Genomic DNA, 21,718 nt, shown 5'->3' with positions numbered 1-21,718 from the left:
TAAATCTCCATATAAAGGAAACATATTTGATCATTCATGAGTCATAACTTGACTGTTTTCCAAAGTAATTTAGGGTGATCATGAAAGGAATTATCATGAATAAAAACAATAACAATGGCAATGTTAACATCACTTAAAACTCTTGCCAAATAATGATGTTTTCTTGAATCCCACTGTTTGGGCTTTGGGTGTGACCATGTTTAGTGCAATGGGTAAAGCCGGACTACAGAGTTGAACAAATCCAATTTCCACCCTGGCTCCGCCTCTTACTAGCTGTGTAAAGTTGACTGTGTTTCTCCACCTCTGTAGGCTTACTGTCCCCATCTGCGAAATGAATCAATCTCATAGGGCTAGTGTGTGGATTCAAATCTCATGCAAGGAAATACTCATTATTGTGCCCAAAATATCATGATTATGTAAGTTAACTTTTGCTGTGTAACAAGGCACTCCCAAAACATAGTGACCTTTACCACAGTCATTTATTTAGCTCATGTTTCTGTGAATTGGCTGGGTGGTTCTCCTCGTCTGGATGAACTGATCTTTGCTGGACTCTCTCATGTATCTATGATGGCAGGTAGACTGGCCCCTGGATGATCTAGGATCTAGGATGGATTCACTACGCGTCTGCCTGTTGGCAGGCTGTTGGCAAAGGTGACAGGAGTGACTGGGCCATGGTCTCTCATCCTCCAGCAAGCTGGCTCTGGCTTCTCCACATGGTAGTTGTCTCAGAATTCCCAAGAGCAGTGAGAGAGCAAGCTCCAACACACAAGATTTCACTTGCAACACGTTTACTAAATTCCCATTGGTTAAGCAAATCACAAGACTGGCCTGGAATTAATGAAAGAAATCATTTATGGCCACTTTTTTAGTCTACCACAATCATCCTTATCACCATCATCATAAAAACCAATATTTGTTGAGGATTTACTAAGTGGCTGTTCCAATCATGTTACTATGTTTATCAAAACTTGTAATTCTTGGGGCTTCCCTGGTGGCGCAGTGGTTAAGAATCTGCCTGCCAATGCAGGGGACACAGGTTCGAGCCCTGGTCCGTGAAGATCCCACATGCCACAGAGCAGCTAAGCCCGTGAGCCACAACTACTGAAGCCCGCGGGCCTAGAGCCCATGCTCGCCCACGAGCCACAACTACTGAAGCCCACAGGCCTAGAGCCCATGCTCTGCAACAAGAGAAGCCACCACAGTGAGAAGCCCGAGCACCGGAACAAAGAGCAGCCCCTGCTCGAAGCAACTAGAGAAAGCCCGTGCGCCGCAGCGAAGACCAAACACAGCCAAAAATAAATAATTTTTTTTTAAAAAGCTTGTAATTCTTACCACAACTTTATAGGGCAGCTACTATTATATCCCCCTATTGGAGAAAAGCATACTGAGGCACAGAATGGGAAAGCAAATTATACAAAGTCACACAGCTGGGAAGCAGAGGAGCTAGGACCCAAACCAACACTCTAGAACAACACTCATAATTACTGTTTTATACTGCCTCCTCTTCCCATTCTGTGTATATGGGATTTTCCACAATTGCTTCTTTTTTTAAACTGAATGATCTAATAAGAGGTTATAGCCTATTTTTAACATGTACCCTGAGCACTGCCATATCTACCACCACTTCATCCATATTTCAGCATTTTTCCAACAAGCACTTTGAATTCAGCTCATCCAGTATTGATATGAATGGCATGTTTTAATCCAGATGGTGGTAGAACCTTAGCTATCTTTCTGATTCTTTGTGGATGGGGTTTTAGCAGTAGTGATGGCAGCTCAGAGCTTTATTCTGGGAGCTCTTCCTCTCATTTCTTCAGACAAGTTTGAGGGCTTGGAAACAGCTGATAGCAATGCTGAACAATTACTTAATATATACATAACATTTATATATGTTGGAGGTGAGCTGCAACAGCCCTTAAGAGTAGAGGCCATGGCTTTCTCTCTGTATTCTCAGAAACTAGCACAGGCAAGAGCACACAGAGGACAGATTGGAGGAGCTCAGTACAGGTTTATTGTATGTATCTACCTCCATATCGATATCCCATTAAAGCAAGTGTCACAAACACATATACTAATGGTGACCAGATAATTGGCCAGGTGTGCTCACTAGAGAGTGATGGGGACTGGCACTAACTGGAGAACTCATGGAAGTGCTCAGTGTTGCCAGATTGTTCCATTTTTCAGATGATGCTCTAACTTCGGATGTGTAAACTTTCCTGATTTTAAAACGGTGTGTGTCAAATGAAGCAGGTCCCTTGGGTGAACCTGGCCCACAGTTCCTCAGCCAATTGTTGACCCCCTACATTAGACACTTGTTGGCATCTCTCTGTTGTATCACAACTGTCCTAAAGGCCTGAGGAGGAAACCTTTAATAAGAATAAGGCAGGGACTTCCCTGGTGGTGCAGTGGTTAAGAATCCGCCTGCCAATGCGGGGGACACGGGTTTGATCCCTGGTCCAGGAAGATCCCACATGCTGTGGAGCAGCTAAGCCCATGCGCCACAGCTACTGAGCCTGCGCTCTAGAGCCCATGAGCCACGACTACTGAGCCTGCGTGCCACAACTACTGAAGCCCATGAGCCTAGAGTCTGTGCTTCGCAACAGGAGAGGCTACCGCCATGAGACGCCTGCGCACCGCAAGGAAGAGTAGCCCCCGCTCACCGCAACTAGAGAAAGCCTGCGCAGCAGCAAAGACCCAACGCAGCCAAAAATTAATTAATTAATTAATTAATTAAAAAAAATAAGTATAAGGCAAAGATGGAGCACTGAAATGATAAGAGAGGCAGGACTTTGAGAAAGCTGGGTGATGGTCTATTTCAGAGATTCCACAGAGGTCAAGGACATGAGAATAAGAAACGGCCATTAGATTAGAGCAAATTATTCCATACAATGCTACATTTGTAGGCTATGTTCTTTAACAAAAATCCATGGTCAGATAACATGAGAAATAATCAAGACATTCAGTTAAACAAAATAAAATAGATTTCTTTACTCTGACCCTTTTAATTGTTGATATTTTAATAAACAATGTAAGTCTTCAAAAGTAGAAATACATACTGAGTTTTTCAAACTTCCATGATCAAGGAGTACTTATTTCATGCAGTTCGTCTAGGTCTAATGATTTGAGGAAGACACTTAGGGAAGGATTGATAAAGGACTGAATGAGACATTGCGATTCTCAAGGCATGGGATGGAATCTGGAACACATCGGGTAATGAGTGTGGCCATATTGAGCCAATGGAGCATCTTGGCAAGTAAAGAAAGTGGGTCAGCACATTGGTAACTAGGAGCCATCAGCATGTTAGTCTTCATAAAATAAAACCTTTTTAGGATCATTCCTCTGCTGAAAACAAACAAATAGACAAACAGAAAAGTGAACGGTTTCCCACCTCTGATGGATTAAACCTCTTTGCTTGACATTCAAGGCTCCCCTTTATCAGGCCAACTGACGTTTCCAATTTCCCAGTTATTTCCCTACACTCACTCCCTGCTCTTAATATCTGCTCTGCTCACTGTCCTTAGGACACATTCACTGTTCCAGCCTCTTCACCTTTACTTACCATGTGAGTTGCCTTCCCCAGCTGCCCCAATTAGAGCCATGCCTGTTTTCCAAGGCACAGCTCAAATCTTCTTTCCCTCTGGATCCTTCTTTAGCTATCAAATCTCACAGTGGGTTCTTTTCCCTGGATGTTTAGAACATTTACTTCTGAAGGACTGTCTCGAGACTTAGTGTGTTGGGGATTGCCTGTATCATTTGGAGCTGAGAGAAGGAAATCACATCCTGAATTCTGCAGCTCTCTACCCCCATTTGTCCTCACAATACACCCAAATAAGGTTAGGATGATATTGTCCAGCAGCACCTAAGAGCAAGAGTGTAACCCCATCCCAGTGAATTTCATCGACTGTGCTCTGTTGTTAGACAGCCACCTGCTGATCCTTGAGGATACAGTCCATTCTCTTCTTGCTCAATAGTAATGGGTGCCATTTCTAGACACTAGACTGAGCACTTTATATGTATTGTCAGGGTGAATCCCACACCATCTCTAAGAAGGGGCAATTAGTATCCTCTCTGGCTGGTCAAGGCATCCCATATACCTGACCCCAAGCCTGGGCTATTTCTGTCCCAGCACACCATCTCGGTGGCCACACTGGCCACCAGAAATTGAGTGACAGAGAATTAAAGCTAAAGAATATGCACTCTGCCTTCAAGTAGCAAGCATATACCAGTAGGCAGAGGAAGGCAGAGTAGAACTCTAGTTAGGGTGTCAGCACAGTTTGAATATCGGGGGATTCTGGGTGCATTCTAGGGTCTCGTAAGGACTCAGCACAGCTCAACAGGGGTCATTTTGAGTACCCAAGGGCTCTAGTTAAGGTGAGATTGGGAGTGTGCAGCATCACAAGGGTGCATGCAGGGTCTGGAGGGCATGCAAGGGTCTTCCCTTCCCTGGCCACTCACTGGTGTCAACAGAGGGGGTGACCTCAATTTCCACCCTACTATGAGCTTTTTGCTTATCTGTCTTCCTTACTGAACTGTGAACTCTTTGAGAGGAGAAGCTGTCTTATTTACCCAGGCCTGACACGTAACTGGTATAAAAACATTGATATAATGAATGAATGACAAGTCAACCAAGGCAAGGTGCTCAAAGTGACATGATGGAGACAACACAATACAGTAAACCTTTATTCCACCATCAGAAAGCTGGATTAATTCACCCCATGTTATCTTTCTTCCCTGTCGCTTATACACTACCCAGAAGGCTCTGGCTTCCCAGAGACCTTGACAAAACCCCAAACCTCCAAGAAATAATGTCGAACCTCATAAGTTTCAGGTCTCATCTTCTAAATTAGATTGTGAAGTCCTGTAGCACAAGAGGTGTGTTACTCTTTGTACGTGCCCCACATCTTTTATCTCAGTGCTTCTCGCAGAACAGATCTATATACATGCCTGTTGAATGACTGTATTGGAATGGATTGGAATTATGGCTGGGAGACTGTCCTAATAATCCAATCTCTTTGAGATAATTCTTGGTGAATTCAGATGATGAGGGAAAGAGGAAATCAGGATAGTGGCAGTGACAGAAGGAAAGATGGAAGGAGGAAGAGTGGGCAGGATCTGTCAACTCATTGGATATGGAAAAAGTATTCAAAGACTTTGATCCAAGCTGACGGATTGAAGGATTACACCCGAGAGAGAAATATAGATGTTCTCCTGTCCCTTAACCCTCTCATCCTTACTTCATTTTGAGCATGGAGGGAAGATGCCTCATGAATCAGTCTGCAGTGTTCCTTGGAGATAGATCTGGGAGAGTCACTCAGGAGGGTCCAGAAGGACAAAAGGGAAAGGTTTGCCCTTGTCCCGCTACAGACGAGCTTTATTCTGCTGAGGAGGAGGAGGAGAAATTTGAGCTGAATATATTTTTGGTTTGTACAAGTTGTAAGTGCTCTGTTTGATAGCAAGGTTGTTTGAATGGCCCATTTCATAACTACACATAGCTTTCCCAAATAAATGGTGTCTGTAGAATGTTCAGGTTAATGCATGAGTCCAGTGTTCACGAGTGTTTGCACTTAGAGTGACTGAGCCTTCTTTCTTAATAAGTCATCTTGGCGTTTTGTCAACAAGTTAATTTGCTTTTCTAAGAAACTAGATTAATACTTCCTGTACTTTGTGCTATTCACAGATCTACAGTGCAGTGAGAAGGGGAGAAGAAACAGAAGAGACAATTAGATCTCTTCTCCATTTCTTCACAAAGCTCCCAGCCTCCGAGACAGCCCATGAAAGGATTAGCATTGGTCCGTGCTTAAAGCAATGTGTCCAAGACACTGTTTGTGAGTATCGTGCCACTCTCCAAAGGACTTCCATATCTCAGTACATCACCGGCTCTCTCCTAGAAGCCACCACATCTTTAGGAGCAAGAAGTAGCCTTCTCAATTCTTTTGGAGGATCCACCGGACGAATGATGCTGAAAGGTAATGTCTGAAATTTCACTTTTAACTTTTCATCTTTGAATGCAGAAAAGAATCTAAGTTAACATTTATTGCATCTCCTGATGGAAAATTGAGTCCACGTATCAGCAACTTTAAGAAAAGATAGCTGCTTTAAGAGAATATATAAAAAGATAGTCCTCTATCAAAATCCCTTAAGGTATAAACATTCCAAATAATAAGCATTAAGATATTGAAATTTCTTTTTCAAAAATGGCTAAAAGGCTATCTTTAATTTTTCTAAGTTATTCAGATAGGTGGTTTCCCCTAGTGGTAGTCTATGACAGATGTCAATTATTGTAAAAAAGCCTTGTAAACAAGTGTAGTCATGTGGCCACGGTGAAAACCAACCGTTTCATTCAAAACAGAGTGGAATATAGTTCTCGTTTCTACACAGAATCAGTAGGTTCATGTTGACCAGAAGAGCTAAAGGCCATCTTCCACTGACTCCCATCTTAAAAGATGAGATAGGTGTCCTGCTGAAAAATGAAAGCCAAAGGAAAATGGGATCAGAACTTCCCAGCTATTTCCCACAAGTAGCAGAAAGGCAAGTCAGAAATGGCAGTGCACCAAAGAACCTTGGAGATTTGTGCACTGCACAGCTGTCACCACCCGCTTGGCAGTATTCCCTGGCAGGAAGCTGCCAGCCAGACGGGGACCACGCAGAGCAGCATTCCACTGCCTGCGGGCTGCCAAGAGCTCAATCTGACATCCGGCCACTTCTCTCAAGGAGAGCAGCTCTTGTCCCTCCACAGCAAGCCCCAGACCTGCGATTATCAGGCCAGTGGCCTTCCTCCTTGATCCTCAACCTCCCCACTCCAGCACCCCTTGGGTGGGCCCTAGAGGGGGTTCACACCTGAGTGGGTGCCATGTTGATTTGTTTTCTAGAGTCACCTTCACTTTTGTGGATTGGTTATAAAGAATGAATGAAGAAAAACACAAAATGTGGGACAACTAATCCAAGAGACTAAAGAGGAGACACTTGGTTTCATATGTGTTTCATTCATTCAGCATATGTTTTTTGAGCCCCTACTGGGTGCTGGGTAGGGAACAAAACATAGCCCCTGCCCCCAAGGAACTTGCAGTCTCTAGGTAATAGGCAGTTTCCCCTATACATAGGATTCAAAATTTCCCTACTCCAGTGCGGCTCCTGGTAACTGCCAAGCTTACATTCTCCATCAATGCTCTTCCTGGGAATTTGGGCTGAGATTAGCATGTAGAGTTGGCATTGCTTCAGTGCTTGTGACTCTATGTGAGGACCTTATCCTGTGACTTAATCAAGCTGTGTTGATCAGATACCCACTCTGTGCCCAGCAGTGTGTAGGTGTTATGGGAGATCCTAATAAAGTACAAGTCAACTTACTCGCCTTTAAGTTGTCTATGATCCTAATGAGGAGCCCACATTTGCATCCACCAAGTATTCAAAGAACAGACTGCAGAGAGTTAAATGCCAAATAATGTGGTGGAAGTGGCTCTAAGTGTTCAAAGAGTTTGGAGACAGAGTTAATGTTCCATGTGGCAAATGGCTTGGCCGCAAACAAACAGAAGTCAATAAAAGCCACTTTGTTTCTTCCCCATTAATTGCAAAAGGGCAGATCTCCAGGCTCCCCAACCAAGGCAGGCTGCCTCCAGTCTTACACAGACCTTTGGGGAGAAAAAAGGAGGCCACTTGTTAAGGTGTCTGTTGCCCTGATAATAACTTGATCTCAATGGCTCTTTGCCTGTCTGTATTCAGATCAGAACTCCTATCAGCATTCCCATCTCTGAGACTCGTTGGATCATCAGCTAATATGTTATCTTTATTATTTTATTTATTTATTTATTTATTTATTTTTTGCTGTACACGGGCCTCTCACCGCTGTGGCCTCTCTCGTTGCGGAGCACAGGCTCCGGACGCGCAGCCCCAGTGGCCATGGCTCACGGGCCCAGCCGCTCCGCGGCATGTGGGATCCTCCCGGACCGGGGCACGAACCCGCGTCCCCTGCATCAGCAGGCGGACTCTCAACCACTGCGCCACCAGGGAAGCCTGCTGAAGTTTTTGTTATATGTGTTTTACCTCATACACACACACACACACAAGAACTGAAGAATTTAAAAAGGAGGAGAAACATGTTCTGTAGGTCTTTGGTTAGAAAGAACCGAAAAAGAAAAAGAAATATGAAGACAGCTTTTCACGTGACCTGCAGGTGTCCCAAGTCAACTTGTCTCCTGGAAGTGGTTATGATTCCAAGATGAGGGTTGGAGCTGCCTATAGTAGGTGAGACTAGGAGGAGAAAATGTGCAACCCATTCTTCATTATTCACAGGGCATTCACAAGTCAGGAATTGGTAACTTAAGTGTTGATTAGTCAGAGTTCTGCAGCCTTGCAGCTTTACCACAGTCTACAGGATTCTGCTAACTCTCTGAAATCTCCATCAGCTTGCACACCTCCAGTGGTACAGGTGGCTCTAGAAAAACAGCCAACAGTCAGTACATTCCTGGTTTTCTGCCTTCAGGACCAATGAGGATGGTCCATCAACTAAGTGGAAAGTTTGCCAAATAATAAGAAACATTTTCTGATATGAAGTATCAAAAAGCAAGGGTATGCCCTTGATTACAAGGATGAACTGTCTCAAAATGGAAAATGGAGAGCTTACACCAGGGACTGTGTAAGGACTGTCAGGGACTTCCACTAGTTGAGTACAATCAAGATCTTTCTACTTCCCATCTGGTTCCCCTTCTCTTCCTTCCCATTAACCTTGTTAGAATCCCAGGACCAACTCTGTATAGCAGTGGCAGCCAAAAGAATTATTAACTTCAATAATCAGGAATACATTTTCTAAATCCACCTGCTTTTGTTTCTTTTTTTCCATTGTACTCCCTACTAAAAATTACAAAATCACAATAAAGTAAAAAGGGAGAGAAGAGAATAAGATAACTGATAATAATGTAAAGCACTGAAATAGCAAAAGTAAAAAATGTAGTGACAAGGGGAGGATTTTTCAATATAAGGAGGCTAAATGTTTTCAAATGTGCATATTGTATCAGCCAATATAATAAATTTAGTACGTTAAACTCAATTTTTCCTTCTCAAATTGTTCCTAAGTAAGTTTGTAAATTAAAGGATTAAATATTTATGTATTACCAGGACAAAGCATAGTTACCCATATTTAAATTATGTAGTAGACAATGCTCATTTTTAATCAGTTTGGGTATGTGTATGTATAGCATAGCTATTAATAAATAAAATTATTCATCATATATAGACTATAGAAAGAATATCAATATGAAAACAAAAACTGCCCTACAAATGTAGTATTCTTATTTGAAAATGGGAGATAGCCTGTTTCTGATAGAAAGGTCTAATAAATTTTCAACTTATTTTCTTCTACTGCAATAAGTATGTTCTATTTGTGTCTTCTTCTAAAGTAAATGCCTTTGAGTATAAAAATAAGAAGTCCTAATAGGAATACACACACACATTTGAACTATGTGCTTGTACCTCATAAATAATTTAGTTTATTAAGGCTGTCCTGGTTGACTTCCTCATAATCAAAACAATTACCTTTTACATGCCTACCAGGCAAGGGAAGGCATATCCATAGTTCTAATTCCAAGATTTAAGTGTATTTAAGAAATCCTCCGACTTACTAGTTTTGTGACTTTGAAATTACTTCATTGATGTTAAAGTATGCTTTAATGTAACTTGGGGGTATGTTTTTGTGCCAGTTAATCAACTAAAAAGTGTTCATTCACTGCCCACTATGGCCTAGGGCTGTGTCACCTCTGGGAAGAATGTGAAAGATCACATCTGGAAGCCTTCAACTTGTAAAATATTTCTCACTCCAGAGAAGATGTAATATTAGGTTTCAGGTCTACTGAGGTAGTCCTTACTACCCTCAAGAGATTCATAAAGTGCAAGGCTAGTCAGTTGCTGGTAGGGTCTGTAGCTCACGGGGCTGGGAAGTTTGGTAGGCACAATACAAAAGCCCTCTGCCTTGGGACACAGGTGGCCAGGTGTCATCCAGGAGTGTGGCTCCATGTTGAGATGTACCTAAACATGCTCAGGTGTGAGGAGTGTGACTCCACACCCATGCTTATAACCAGGGGGAGCTTCTTCAAAGCTCCAGTGAAGAGCAAAGTTACCTACCTCAGATATTACTGGAGACATGATGCTTCTTGAGTCAAAACAATTGTGTGTCTTTTGGGGGAGAAGGAGGGTGAAGCAGAGGAATTATATTTATTTTTTAATTTTTTCAAGGTGACTTCCCCATTACTGATATCTCTGAATTTTTATTTTATTTATTTTTAATTTATTTATTTATTTATTTATTGGCTGAGTTGGGTCTTTGTTGCTGCGCGGGCTTTCTCTAGTTGCGGCAAGCGGGGGCTACTCTTCGTTGCGGGCTTCTCATTGTGGTGGCTTCTCCTGTTATGGAGCATGGGCTCTAGGCACATGGGTTTCAGCAATTGTGGTTCACGGGCTCAGTAGTTGTGGCTCACGGGCTCTAGAGCGCAGGCTCAGTAGTTGTGGTGCACCGGCTTAGTTGCTCCACGGCATGTGGGATCTTCCCAGACCAGGTTTCGAACCCATGTCCCCTCCATTGGCAGGCGATTCTTAACCACTGCGCCACCAGGGAAGCCCCTCTCTGAAATTTTAAACTCTTCCATCTGTAAAGAGAAAGTTGGGTAAAGGGAAGGATTAAAATTATAATTATAGTAATAGCCGTGAACATTTTTTAGTTCTTGCTTGGTGCCAGGTATTACTCTGAATGCTTTATATGTGTGATTTCATTGACCAAATGGTCCAATGAGGGAGGTACTGTCTACTAATGAGGAAACGGAGACCCAGAGACATGAAGAAACTTGCCTAGGTGTATACAGATAGTCCGTGATAGAGTCAGCACTTGAAACCAGACAGCCTGTTGAGTGCTTACTGTGATTCAGGCAACGCACCAAGCCCTTCATCTGCATTATTTCATTTAGTCCTTATTGTGGGTTGACTTGTGTCGCTTGAAAGAAATATGTTGAAATTCAAACCCCAGTTCCTACAGATGGGACTTTATTTGGAAATAAGATCTTTACAGATGTAATCGAGTTAAGATGAGGTCACTTTCAGTTAGAATCGGCCCTAAACCCAGTGACTGGTCTCCTTTATCAAAAGAAGAGATGAAGACAGACCATTCTGGGATGAACACCCATGTGATTACAGCGGCAGAGGTTGGAGTGATGCACCTGCAAACCAAGGAATGTTAAGGACTGCCGGCCACCACCGGCAGCTAGGAAGAGGCTGGAAAGATTCTGACCAGAGTCCAAGGAGGAGCATGGCCCTGCCAACACTTTGCTTTTGGACTTCTGGCCTCTAGAACTGAGAATAAAGTTGTGTTGTTTTAAACCATCCCAGTGGTGGTATTTTGTTACGACAGCACTAAAAATTTAAGATAGTCCTTTTGACAATCCTGTAAGGAAGAAATATTAGCACCAGGAAACTGAAGCTCATAGAGGTTAAGTGACTTGCCCAAGGCCACCCAAATAGTAAGTGTGTGCAGCCAACCCAGGTCAAGCTTCTCCAAGGCCTGTGCTCACAGCCGTGGGGGAGACATGTTTGCAGCTCTCCAATGGCACCATCCATTTCAGCTTTTTTTTGTCTTTGTTTTTTTTTGTTGTATGCGGGCTTCTCACTGCTGTGGCCTCTCCCATTGCGGAGCACAGGCTCTGGATGTGCAGGCTCAGCAGCCATGGCTCACGGGCCCAGCCGCTCCACGGCATGTGGGATCTTCCCGGACCGGGGCACGAACCCATGTCCCCTGCATCAGCAGGCGAACTCTCAACCACCGCGCCACCAGGGAAGCCCCTCATTTCAGCTTTGTTTTAGTTGTTCAGTCCCATTCTCCTCTCCCACAAACACCTTGCCTGGCACAGGACCGGGCACAGAACAGACAGTCCGTAAACCTTCGTGGATTCCAGTGGCAGATGTGTTCACAGAATCAAGGAACATGTAATCATTGCTCCTTGCAACACTTAACTGAATGAGGTCATTTTAGAACCAAAGAAAGAAAACATTAATTTACCTGTAGTTTGCACTAACATATCAGACACATACAAAATGAAAATACAAATACATTTAGGAAGTTTCCAAGCAGGAACAAAAGCTATATTCAGTGTCTCAAAAGCTACTGTCAGTGCAAGGTGCTGGAATGGTTGCAGAGTTATCTCTGGGGTCTTTCTTGCTCCCTGTCTGAACTCCTCTCCCCTCCTCCTCAGACATTGTTGCCTCTGGGGGTGCAGAGCCCCCCTAACTGTATCAGCCCATTCACTCCTCACTTACTACCCCATTAAAAACACAATCTCCTGTTCTTTCTGCAGTGGACCCCAGCTGGGCTTTGTGAAGAGAGAGGTCTACTGGGTTGGAATAGAGACCTGGGGTGTTGACTGATAAGGGAAACTCCTCCGGGAGGGCCAGGGACAGATAGAGGAGCTGATGGTAACTGGCAGAGGGAATGGGGCACCCAGGTGTAAAGGCATGAGACAGGAAAAGGCACGGTGTGTTCAGGGACTGCTGGTCTACCAGGCTGTTCTGGCCAAAGCTTGGGGCATACAGAGAGTAAGTAGGAAGGCATGGGCTGGGCTGGGGGGAGAAAATAGGTCTCCATGGGGTTGTATTTCATGATAAAGAGCTTGGCTTTTACCTTGTAAGTAATGAGAGACACTGAAGGGTTCTAAGGAAGTGTGTGATGTGAGCAGACTGTGTTTTTAGAAAGATCCATCTGGCTGCAGTGTGGGGTGGGGCTGCTCAGAGTGTCACCCTTAGCCCACCTGCATCCGAATTGCCCAGCCTGAGTGTCCAAAGTATAGCTTTCTGGGCTTCACCCCCAAACCTACCGAATTAGGGTCTCTGATACTTCAGGTGAGTATGTTTGATGTGGAAGGTGGATGGAAGGAAAGAGCAGTGAGAACTGGAGGCATTTAGGAGGCTGTTGCTAAGACAATGTAGGGTGCTGCTGGCACATTTAGTTCATTGCAGCTCTATTTACAATAGCCAGGACATGGAAGCAACCTAAGTGTCCATCAACAGATGAATGGATAAAGAAGATGTGGCACATATATACAATGGAATATTACTCCACCATAAAAAGGAACGAAACTGAGTTATTTGTAGTGAGGTGGATGGACCTAGAGACTGTCATACAGAGTGAAGTAAGTCAGAAAGAGGGAAACAAATACCATATGCTAACACATATATATGGAATCTAAAAAAAAAAAGGTCATGAAGAACCTAGGGGCAAGATGGGAATAAAGATGCAGACCTCCTAGAGAATGGACTTGAGGATACAGAGAGGGGGAAGGGTAAGCTGGGACAAAGTGAGAGAGTGGCATGGACATATATACACTACCAAACGTAAAATAGATAGCTAGTGGGAAGCAGCTGCATAGCACAGGGAGATCAGCTCTGTGCTTTGTGACCACCTAGAGGGGTGGGATAGGGAGGGTGGGAGGGAGATGCAAGAGGGAGGAGATATAGGGATATATGTATACATATAGTTGATTAACTTTGTTATACAGCAGCAACTAACACAACAATGTAAAGCAATTATACTCCAATAAAGATGTTTAAAAAAAGAAAAGAAAAGAAAAGAAATTGATCCCGAAAGAGGAAGGTTTAGAGAAGGATAAAGAGCAGATGGATAACTTTGGGGGAGTTAAGAAATACATTTAAATTGAAATGTAAAGGTAGAAGATTAAGAATAGTATTTAAAGCTGAAACATACAGTTACCAATAGAAAAATAAAACTAAAAAAATATAACTTGCAGTAGTGGGTAGAATGGGCCAAATTCCTCATCTTTCATCGAGGTGATTAAATGTATTCTTCTTGAAAGGGAAGAGAATATATTTTTTTAAATGGGATGAAAATCTTTTTTACAGTTAGGAGATAACTGCCAAAGAATAGACACAGAATCATGCGAAAATGGTTACCTCCAAGAGAGGCCTCTTACTTGTCACCTCCTATCCATCCTTACTATTTGACTGTTAATTTCCATGTGCACCTACTACATGAGTGACGTTTAAAAAGAGGCATTTGGAGCCTGTGTGAAGACTGATGGATTCAAGCTGCTTGTTTCCAATGGTATTGTTTTCTGCAGCCATAATGAAGACCATTTGGGGCTCACATTCAAATGAGAAGGGGGACAGAGGCTTTGTTGAAGCAAGCAGAGAGAAGGGCTCAGAATCAATAAGACAAGTATTGTCTGGGGCTCTCTTTGACCTGTAGGACTCTCAGCCTCTAAGTTGCTTCATGGGTAAAAGAAATTGAACAGGAGCATCATTCTGTCTTTTGTTTGAGTCTTGACTTCAACACTGTGTCATCTTGAATAGGTGACTTTGCCTTTCTAGGCTTCAGAGTCTGCCACCATAAAGCAGGAATAAGAGCAACAACCTCATAGAATTGTTCTGAGGATTAAATGAGATAATGTATATGAAGAACTTAGCATAGTATCTGGCATCTAATTTGTGTTCAATAAATGTTACAGTGATGATGTGATGCTGAGGGTGATGATGGTGGTAATGATGATTGCTGCCACCCTTTGCCAACCCCATGAAATGCCAGCCCTCCACTGTTCTTTTTTTTTTTTTTAATTTTTATTGGTATATAGTTGATTTACAATATTGTGCTAGTTTGAGGTGTACAGCAAAGTGAATCAGTTATATATATACATATGCACATTCTTTTTTTTTTAGATTCTTTTCCCATATAGGCCATTAGAGAGTATTGAGTAGAGTTCCCTGTGCTATACAGCTGGTTCTTATTAGTTATGTATTTTATATATAGTAGTGTGTATATGTCAATCCCAATCTCCCAATTTATCCTTCCCCCATTCCCCCCCCCCCCGCCACATTATCCCCTGGTAGCCATAAGTCTCTGCTCTTAGCCAGGTCTCTGCTCTTAGCCAGGTCTCCCTGGCTATGGGCTCAGAGAAGTAGCATCTTACGGGACACTTGAAAGGAGGTATCTAGAGGCTGGAGGCTGCCCCTATGTATGGTTTGCCTTAGGACTCATGCATCAGGCCACTCATTAATTCATTTAACAAATATTTGTTGAGCATCTTCTATGTGCCAAGCACTGTGTTAGGCCCTGAGGATAAAACAGTGAGTAAGACAAAGTCACCTGATAGTGGAAGAGATGGACAGATATACATGCAATTTTAGGACTGTAAATAAATGCTGTAGTTGAGATAAGAACAGGATGTAGGGGCTCAGAGGGAATTCCCTGTACCATCTTGAATGAAGTCTGAGGTTTCTAAAACCATTTTAGAGCCTGGAGAAATGTGAATATCTATTTAACCAAGGAAAACAAGCCCTCACCTATATTATGATGCTTCTGTTGTTTCAGCTTCATTCTCTGCTGATATCATCTCTCTTCCCTCCAGAGTAGAAAAGATGCTAAGCATTTATTCCTGGGATTGGGCACCATGTCTACTAATATTGGTATAAAATTTAGTGTTCAAGTTAGAATTTGTACATTTTTATGAAGATGGATGGATTACTCTTTACAATAAAATTAAATGAGATTTTTTTCAGTACGTGTACTAATCCTTTTGAGTGTTTTAAATTGTTTAAAGAACAAAAACCTCATTTAAATGAGCTATGAAAATTCTTGTCCATGGGAACATTTACAGAACATAATGGAAAATGCTTATAATTTGTTTATAATAACATGTGGGTCAGTAGCAAATATTTAAGAGGAAAAAAAGAGAAGATCTCAGGATAGTCTGAGTCATTATTTAAACTTCTGTCGTAATTGAGTCTTAAAACCAAGAAACTTAACTAGTACAGTTAAAGTAGTAAGAGGGCATTTTAAGAGTGTTTAGTTTTCAATGGACTAAGTTCTGACAGAAGATTTTACCATCTTCTGGAAGGTCTAAAATGTTTTGCCAACTGGAAATACGTACATATTTGGTATTTTAAGTCTTTTAGCTCTGTACTTCATTATAACAACAAACTTTTAGAAAACAATTTCTATAATATTAATCCCATAAATGATTCTATGATAGCCTGAACAAATGGATGCTTCAACCCCTCTGAGGCTCTACCTGTGAATTTTACAGTCACCAGAAACACCCTTGGTAACAGTCATGTGTATTTTACCCCAGTTTATATGCAGAACCACATTTTTACATTAATAAGCAGACATCTAAAATCCATTTCAAGCAGATATTGTTGTGGATGATCTGAGAACATGGAGGGGAACTGAGAGCATAAAAAGTTTCAGAGACTCTAGCAACTCACAAGATCTGAGCTTATGGACTGCCAACTCTAGAACCAAAACCTTTAACTGGGCTTAGTGGGGCAAAGCCAGCATTTGGTCCCAAGTCTGTCTGATTCCCAATCCAAGTTCTTAACCATTAGGAAACCCTCCAATTTTATCTCCCACTCAAATCTCAGCCTGTCCTGGGCATGTGTGTGTGTGTGTGTGTACATACATATGTAAGTACGACCTGGAACCCCCAGTTTGAACACAGGTCCGTCTGACTACAAAATTGATCACTTCTCTGTGTACCTGCTGCCTCCTTGACCTAGAGACCTCCAAGGACTTCAAGGCTATCTCAGGCATTCTTTGATATGGGTACCTATGGGGGTGGGTGGAAGGCTTTTCCCTTCTACAGCTGAGTCAGCAGTCATAGCACAGAATCAACCAAACGGGAGAGGAAGTCTCAGAAAATATTTGTTGAGTGAATGAATGAGTAAATGAATACCTGCACACAACTCTAGGCTAACACACAGTTACCTGTACTAAATAAAACCAGAAAAGCACGTTTGAAGCCATCTGATTTGAACCTGTGAGCATCACGAATAGCTAAAGTTAATTTACCAGCAATGGCTATTTTTCAAACATCATTTACAAAAATCATTTGGGCTGGTCCCAGCCCTGCTCAATATGTGACTAAAGGTACATGGCAGAAGACAGACCATCTGAGAGCCACACAAGGCATATTTGATCTTCATTGGCCCCTGAGCAGGAAAGTCCTGCCCTATCCTACAGTGAGGCAGACAACCATGGAATGATTTCTATCTAGTCTGGTTCTGTCAGTGCTCTATATGCCCTCATACCCCTGGGCCTGTTGGCAGGTGCTCCTTAGGGCTTTATCTCTGCAAAGTGGACCCACACTGTTGTTGAGAAAAGAGAAAAGGAGTAAAAAGGAGAGGCTCCAGTCTCTGCATTAGCCCTGCTTTGAAGGGTCTGGGGTCTCTTTCCTGAGCAAAGAGATGAGGGCACCTCCATTCCACAGCCCTCACGCTGAGAGAGGAGCCCCTATTTTCTCTCTATCTTTGGGGAAGGCCCTCTTCTCTGTGGTCATCATACCCCAGCACACCAAGAACAGGCTGCTAGTGGTTGAAATTCATTTACCTTGCAAATATTATTAAACACCTGCACTGCCAGATATTAAGAATAGAACAGACATTTTCCCTACCCACCTGGAGCTTAAAGACCAGTAGGGAATCATGTAATTACAAAAATAAATGACAAGTTTTGGCCATGGTACATGCTACCAGGGAAAGGGCCATGACTGTGTGAGACCCTCTAAAAGGGGGATTAAACCCAGGCATAGAAGGCAATGATGTTTCCACTGAGGGCTAAAGGTCCAATAGATATTTACTAAGAGAAGGGGAGCTGGAAGAGTGTTCGAGGCAGAAGTAATCATTTGTGCAAAGGCCCCATGGCAGCCGGGAGTATGGCAGGTTTGAGGTTTGAGTGGAGAGTGGAGATCTGGAGGGTTCCTCAGGAAAGTCAGGAGAACTCAGAGTGACAAAGGCTAGCAGGTATTGGGTACTCACTGTGGGCCAGGCACTCTGAGAAGTGTTTTTTGTTTGTTTGTTTGTTTTTAATATCTAATTTAAGACTCACATTTTTACATGTGAAGAAACTAAGCCACAGAGAGGCAAAACAAACTACCAGATAGTACAGGCTCTTGTTAAGGGCTCCTGTCTGTATCCCTAAGAGCCATGGAAAACCATCAGAGGGTTTTAAACAGAAGAGACACAATAGGATTTCTCTTTCAAAAGGATGATTCTGACAAAAATCAACTAGAGATGCCCCCACTTACACTGCCTCTCTAGCCCTCTTTACCCCCAAATAAAAATGTTTACATTTAAAACCATCGAGGCTATTGAGTCTGAAAATAAATGATATTCTGAAAGAGAGACGCAGCTTGTACGAGCTGTAGTGCTGTGTGGTTGTTCTGAGGAGGTGGGCAAAGGAGGAATAACCTAGTAACCCAGCTTTCGCTACTTTCTGGGAACTGTATTCCAAGAAGTTTAGAAGACAGGCTATGGTGTGGACTAGAAAGGGGGATTGAAGACACTCCCTGCTGCAGGCCCAGGGGGACTGTTAACACTCCCCCACCCCAAGCCAAACTCACTGAGTGCTGAGTCATAGCAGTGTCTTGCTTTGACCAGGAGAGCAAAAACTCCCTGGTGGACCAAATCCAGGCTATGTGGCTTTTTCTTTGACAGCTGCAGTATTTTTTTTTACATTAGGAAATTCTGCATTAAAATGTAGAGTTCTGGCTTTTCTGACACCTCTGGGCCACCATTCTCCCTTGGCCCCTTGCGCTGGCCCTGATGCATGCACATCCCCAAGCAAGACACACCAGCTTGCTCTCCCATATACCTGGCCCTGCCACTGGGTTGTCTCCCTCCCAGCTCAAGTCTCATTTCCTCACCCGTCTGACCCTGCAGACAGCTACATTTGTGTGCCCTGGATGGTATGCTAGGGAGGATTTCAGTTCATGGGTTTAGGAGGCTGAGCTGGAAGCAGGAAAGTCTTCTTTGAACCGGCTTCTGCTGGGGGTCTCATTCCAGGCATGAGATAAACTACAGGGTGGGAATGAGCACAGCGCCTGGGAAACAATGAGGAAGTGATTCTCAGCAATGATCTGTGGGTGGATGCAGTGAGGTGTAAGGCTAATTTGGTAGATGTGGTCACAATTTGGAGAGAACAAGGTGAAAATTTGGACCTAAAGCATTAGAAAGCCATCACAGGCTCTTAAGCAGGTTGAATTTTAGGAAGGGGAGAACAACAAAAACATGGTATAGGTCAAGAGCCTGGAGGTAGGACACCCTCGGAAGGAGGGAGAGTAGTAATTACAAACTTGCATGAGTATCCCCGGATCAGGAATGGTGCACTCAAAATAAAGGGCCAGAAGCCAGTGTGAACCCACGCAGTTTTCGTTGGCACAGGGCAGTGCTTACCGGAAAAAGATTGGTCATGAAAATTTAGCATCACGGGGAGAAAAATGAAATGTAATAAAAATTACGGTTGGTTAAGAATGGAGGCATTTTTACTATGACACAGCCCCACTGTGAAAACCTCTGCATCCGTGCCAAGGGGTGACGCAGTCGGCTCAGCCCAAGGGGCTGGGAGCAGGGCCTCCTCGGGCTTCCATAAAGCACAGATCTTGCCCAAATGTGGAAAACCTTTAGGGACATGAAAACCATGAGGGATCCATAGCCCTGATTTGAACCAGGCAGAATAAACAAACCCCTGCCCAAACTGGAACTCACTGGACGCCTTTCAGAGTTATCCAAAGGGAAAGGCTGGAGGCCTCAAGGGTCTTCAAGTGGGTTAGTATCTTGTTTCACTGATTCACTCCAGTCTGATATAACTGTGTGCTCTTCGGTCTTTGTCCTTTTTTGTAGCGTCTCTCAACACCTCAGTTGCAAACCCAGAAATGGATTGTGTTCTGAACCTAAAACATATACAGTACCTTTTTTTTTTTTTCCTGCTAATGGGATGTTAAAGCCCAAGTTAGACCATCTGGAAGTGTGTTTCATGTTCAGGAACTGGGTTGGAAAAGTTCCAGAGAGCATTCACATTTTCCATAGACAGGGTTTTGGTAAGTTCCCAACCTCTTAAGCTCTTACCCTGTCTCTAGCCCACCTCTAGGAAATATAATGTAATATAACACACTATGAGAACATTTGCTGAGTGCTGGCCATGGCTTTGTTCTAGCCAGGGATGAAAACAATGAAAAAAGGCAGTGTTCTTCATCTCTAGGAGTCACTGATTTAGTTGACAGAAAGACTGATATTTGAATATGTGGTTATACTGTACTGTGACACATATGAGGCAAAAATTAGTGATTAAGATTGTGCACTTTGGTGACAGACAGACCTAAATCCCAGATCTACAACAGACAAGCTGTGTGACCTGGGGCAGATTACTTAACCTTTCTGTTAACTTAACCTTTCTAAGTTGTATCATCCTGCCTATAAAATGGGGACAATGCAGATACTTGCCTCAGAAAATTATAACAGGATAAAATCAATGAACCTAATGAATATAAAGTGATTAGCACACTGTCCAAAACAAATAAACAGAAAAAGGTGGAGATGGAGCAAGTAAGACATTCCAGAAATAGCAAGAACAGAGGCTTAGATCAGGATGGTTCTCCGGAGAGAAGAGCAAGGGGTCAGGTTTGGCAGGAGGGAGGGGGCATGGAGGGGACTGTGGGAAATGGAGCTGGGGAGGGCGCCCTCGTCTGGAGGCCATCTGGAGCTGCAGGTGGCCCCTGGGTCAAGGCAGACCTCAGGAGGACGGGGGTCCAGATAGAGCTATTCCTGGCTCTTGCCCTCAGAGCTCATTTCTCCCATCCACCCCCATCCCTTCCCACGATTCCAGGCTGCATCAACCACCAACAGCACCTCACCTGCCTCGAAGGTCTCTCTCATCTTCCCGGTTAGCTCAGGTGGATCATACACAGGTAAATTCCTTTTTCTCCTTCTCTGCCTCAGCTGTGAGAAAATTGGAATTTTTAAATGCAAACTCTTCCTTTAAAAAAAAAAAAAAAGGAAAGAAAGGATAGAAGGAAATGAGGGAGGAAAAAGAGATAGAAGAAGGGAAAGGGAGGGAAATGCATAGGGGATGGGATGGACATACAGATGTACAGTAACAGACATGTTCAGCAAAGCACAGACTACCTCATATATCAAAAGTGGGTCACAAAGTTCAGCCTTGCCAATGGATTCCATTTGAAGGACTTCCTGTTCTTCTTCTCTTCCTTGCTTCTGTCTGAATGTCTGGTGGACTTGGAGAGATTACACTAGCTATCTGAGGAAGAGTCTGCTTGCTGACATGGATGCCACATCCCTTCCAGAACCTTCTCATCTCTCCACTGTAGGGGGAGGGGGGAGCCCAGGTCTTAGATTCCTTTGGCCTTAGGCTGTGTCACATTCCTTTGTGTTTATCAGTCTCTCCATCTGTTCATTCAGTGGCAGTTACTAAACTCTCTGCAGGCGCCCTGCCGGGAGGGAGTTGGAGATAGAAACATAAGCTATAGGAGGTCCAAACAACAGTACTACAGACTCTGAAAACAGCACCAAGAAAGGACCAGGGCTACCCAGAGCACCTTTGTATCACATATATCATACCCAAAGGTGACTGCTTAGTGTTTAACTTGGACATAAATTCTGGTGGTATTGTTTTTTAAAAAAGATTATTCTTGTACCTTTATTACTTTGGACCTAAAAGCAAAAAGCCTGCATTGCTTTAAAAATATTGTTATTAAGACTAAATTTTTCTACTGCTCAATTTAGTACAAATTAATGAGAAACCATATATTTATAAAGTGACCTATGGTGGAATAACATAATTGTAATTTCGGCTCCTATGTTGAAAATGAATTTTTGATTATTTGATTATTCAGTCTCTCTGAACCTTAGTTTTCTGTATCCACAAAGTGGAAATAATAGGCTTATCCTA

General features: G+C 43.1%; 1 protein-coding gene and 1 long non-coding RNA gene across 4 annotated transcripts in view; one reads left to right on the top strand and one right to left on the bottom strand.

The window, feature by feature from the left end:
* PLCE1 (phospholipase C epsilon 1) overlaps positions 1 to 21,718 on the top strand; it is a 310,776-nt gene that overhangs the window by 139,893 nt on the left and 149,165 nt on the right. For all 3 annotated transcript variants that reach the window (XR_009532808.1, XM_060101840.1, XM_060101830.1), the window contains exon 3: positions 5,678 to 5,966. Coding sequence is in view for 2 of the 3 variants with exons in the window: in XM_060101840.1 (XP_059957823.1) it covers positions 5,678 to 5,966 (289 nt within the window). In the remaining variant the exon portion in view is untranslated. The remainder of the gene's footprint in view (positions 1 to 5,677; positions 5,967 to 21,718) is intronic.
* On the bottom strand, positions 10,301 to 21,116 carry LOC132498489 (uncharacterized). The gene is made up of 3 exons (XR_009533776.1): positions 20,938 to 21,116; positions 20,667 to 20,751; positions 10,301 to 10,631 (listed from the first exon to the last, which is right to left on the bottom strand). It is a non-coding gene; the product is annotated as an uncharacterized LOC132498489 (long non-coding RNA).

The sequence above is a fragment of the Mesoplodon densirostris genome, chromosome 1, assembly GCF_025265405.1.
Source record: "Mesoplodon densirostris isolate mMesDen1 chromosome 1, mMesDen1 primary haplotype, whole genome shotgun sequence".
NCBI classification, from domain to species: domain Eukaryota; kingdom Metazoa; phylum Chordata; class Mammalia; order Artiodactyla; family Ziphiidae; genus Mesoplodon; species Mesoplodon densirostris.
This window is presented reverse-complemented; position numbering and strand designations above follow the sequence as displayed.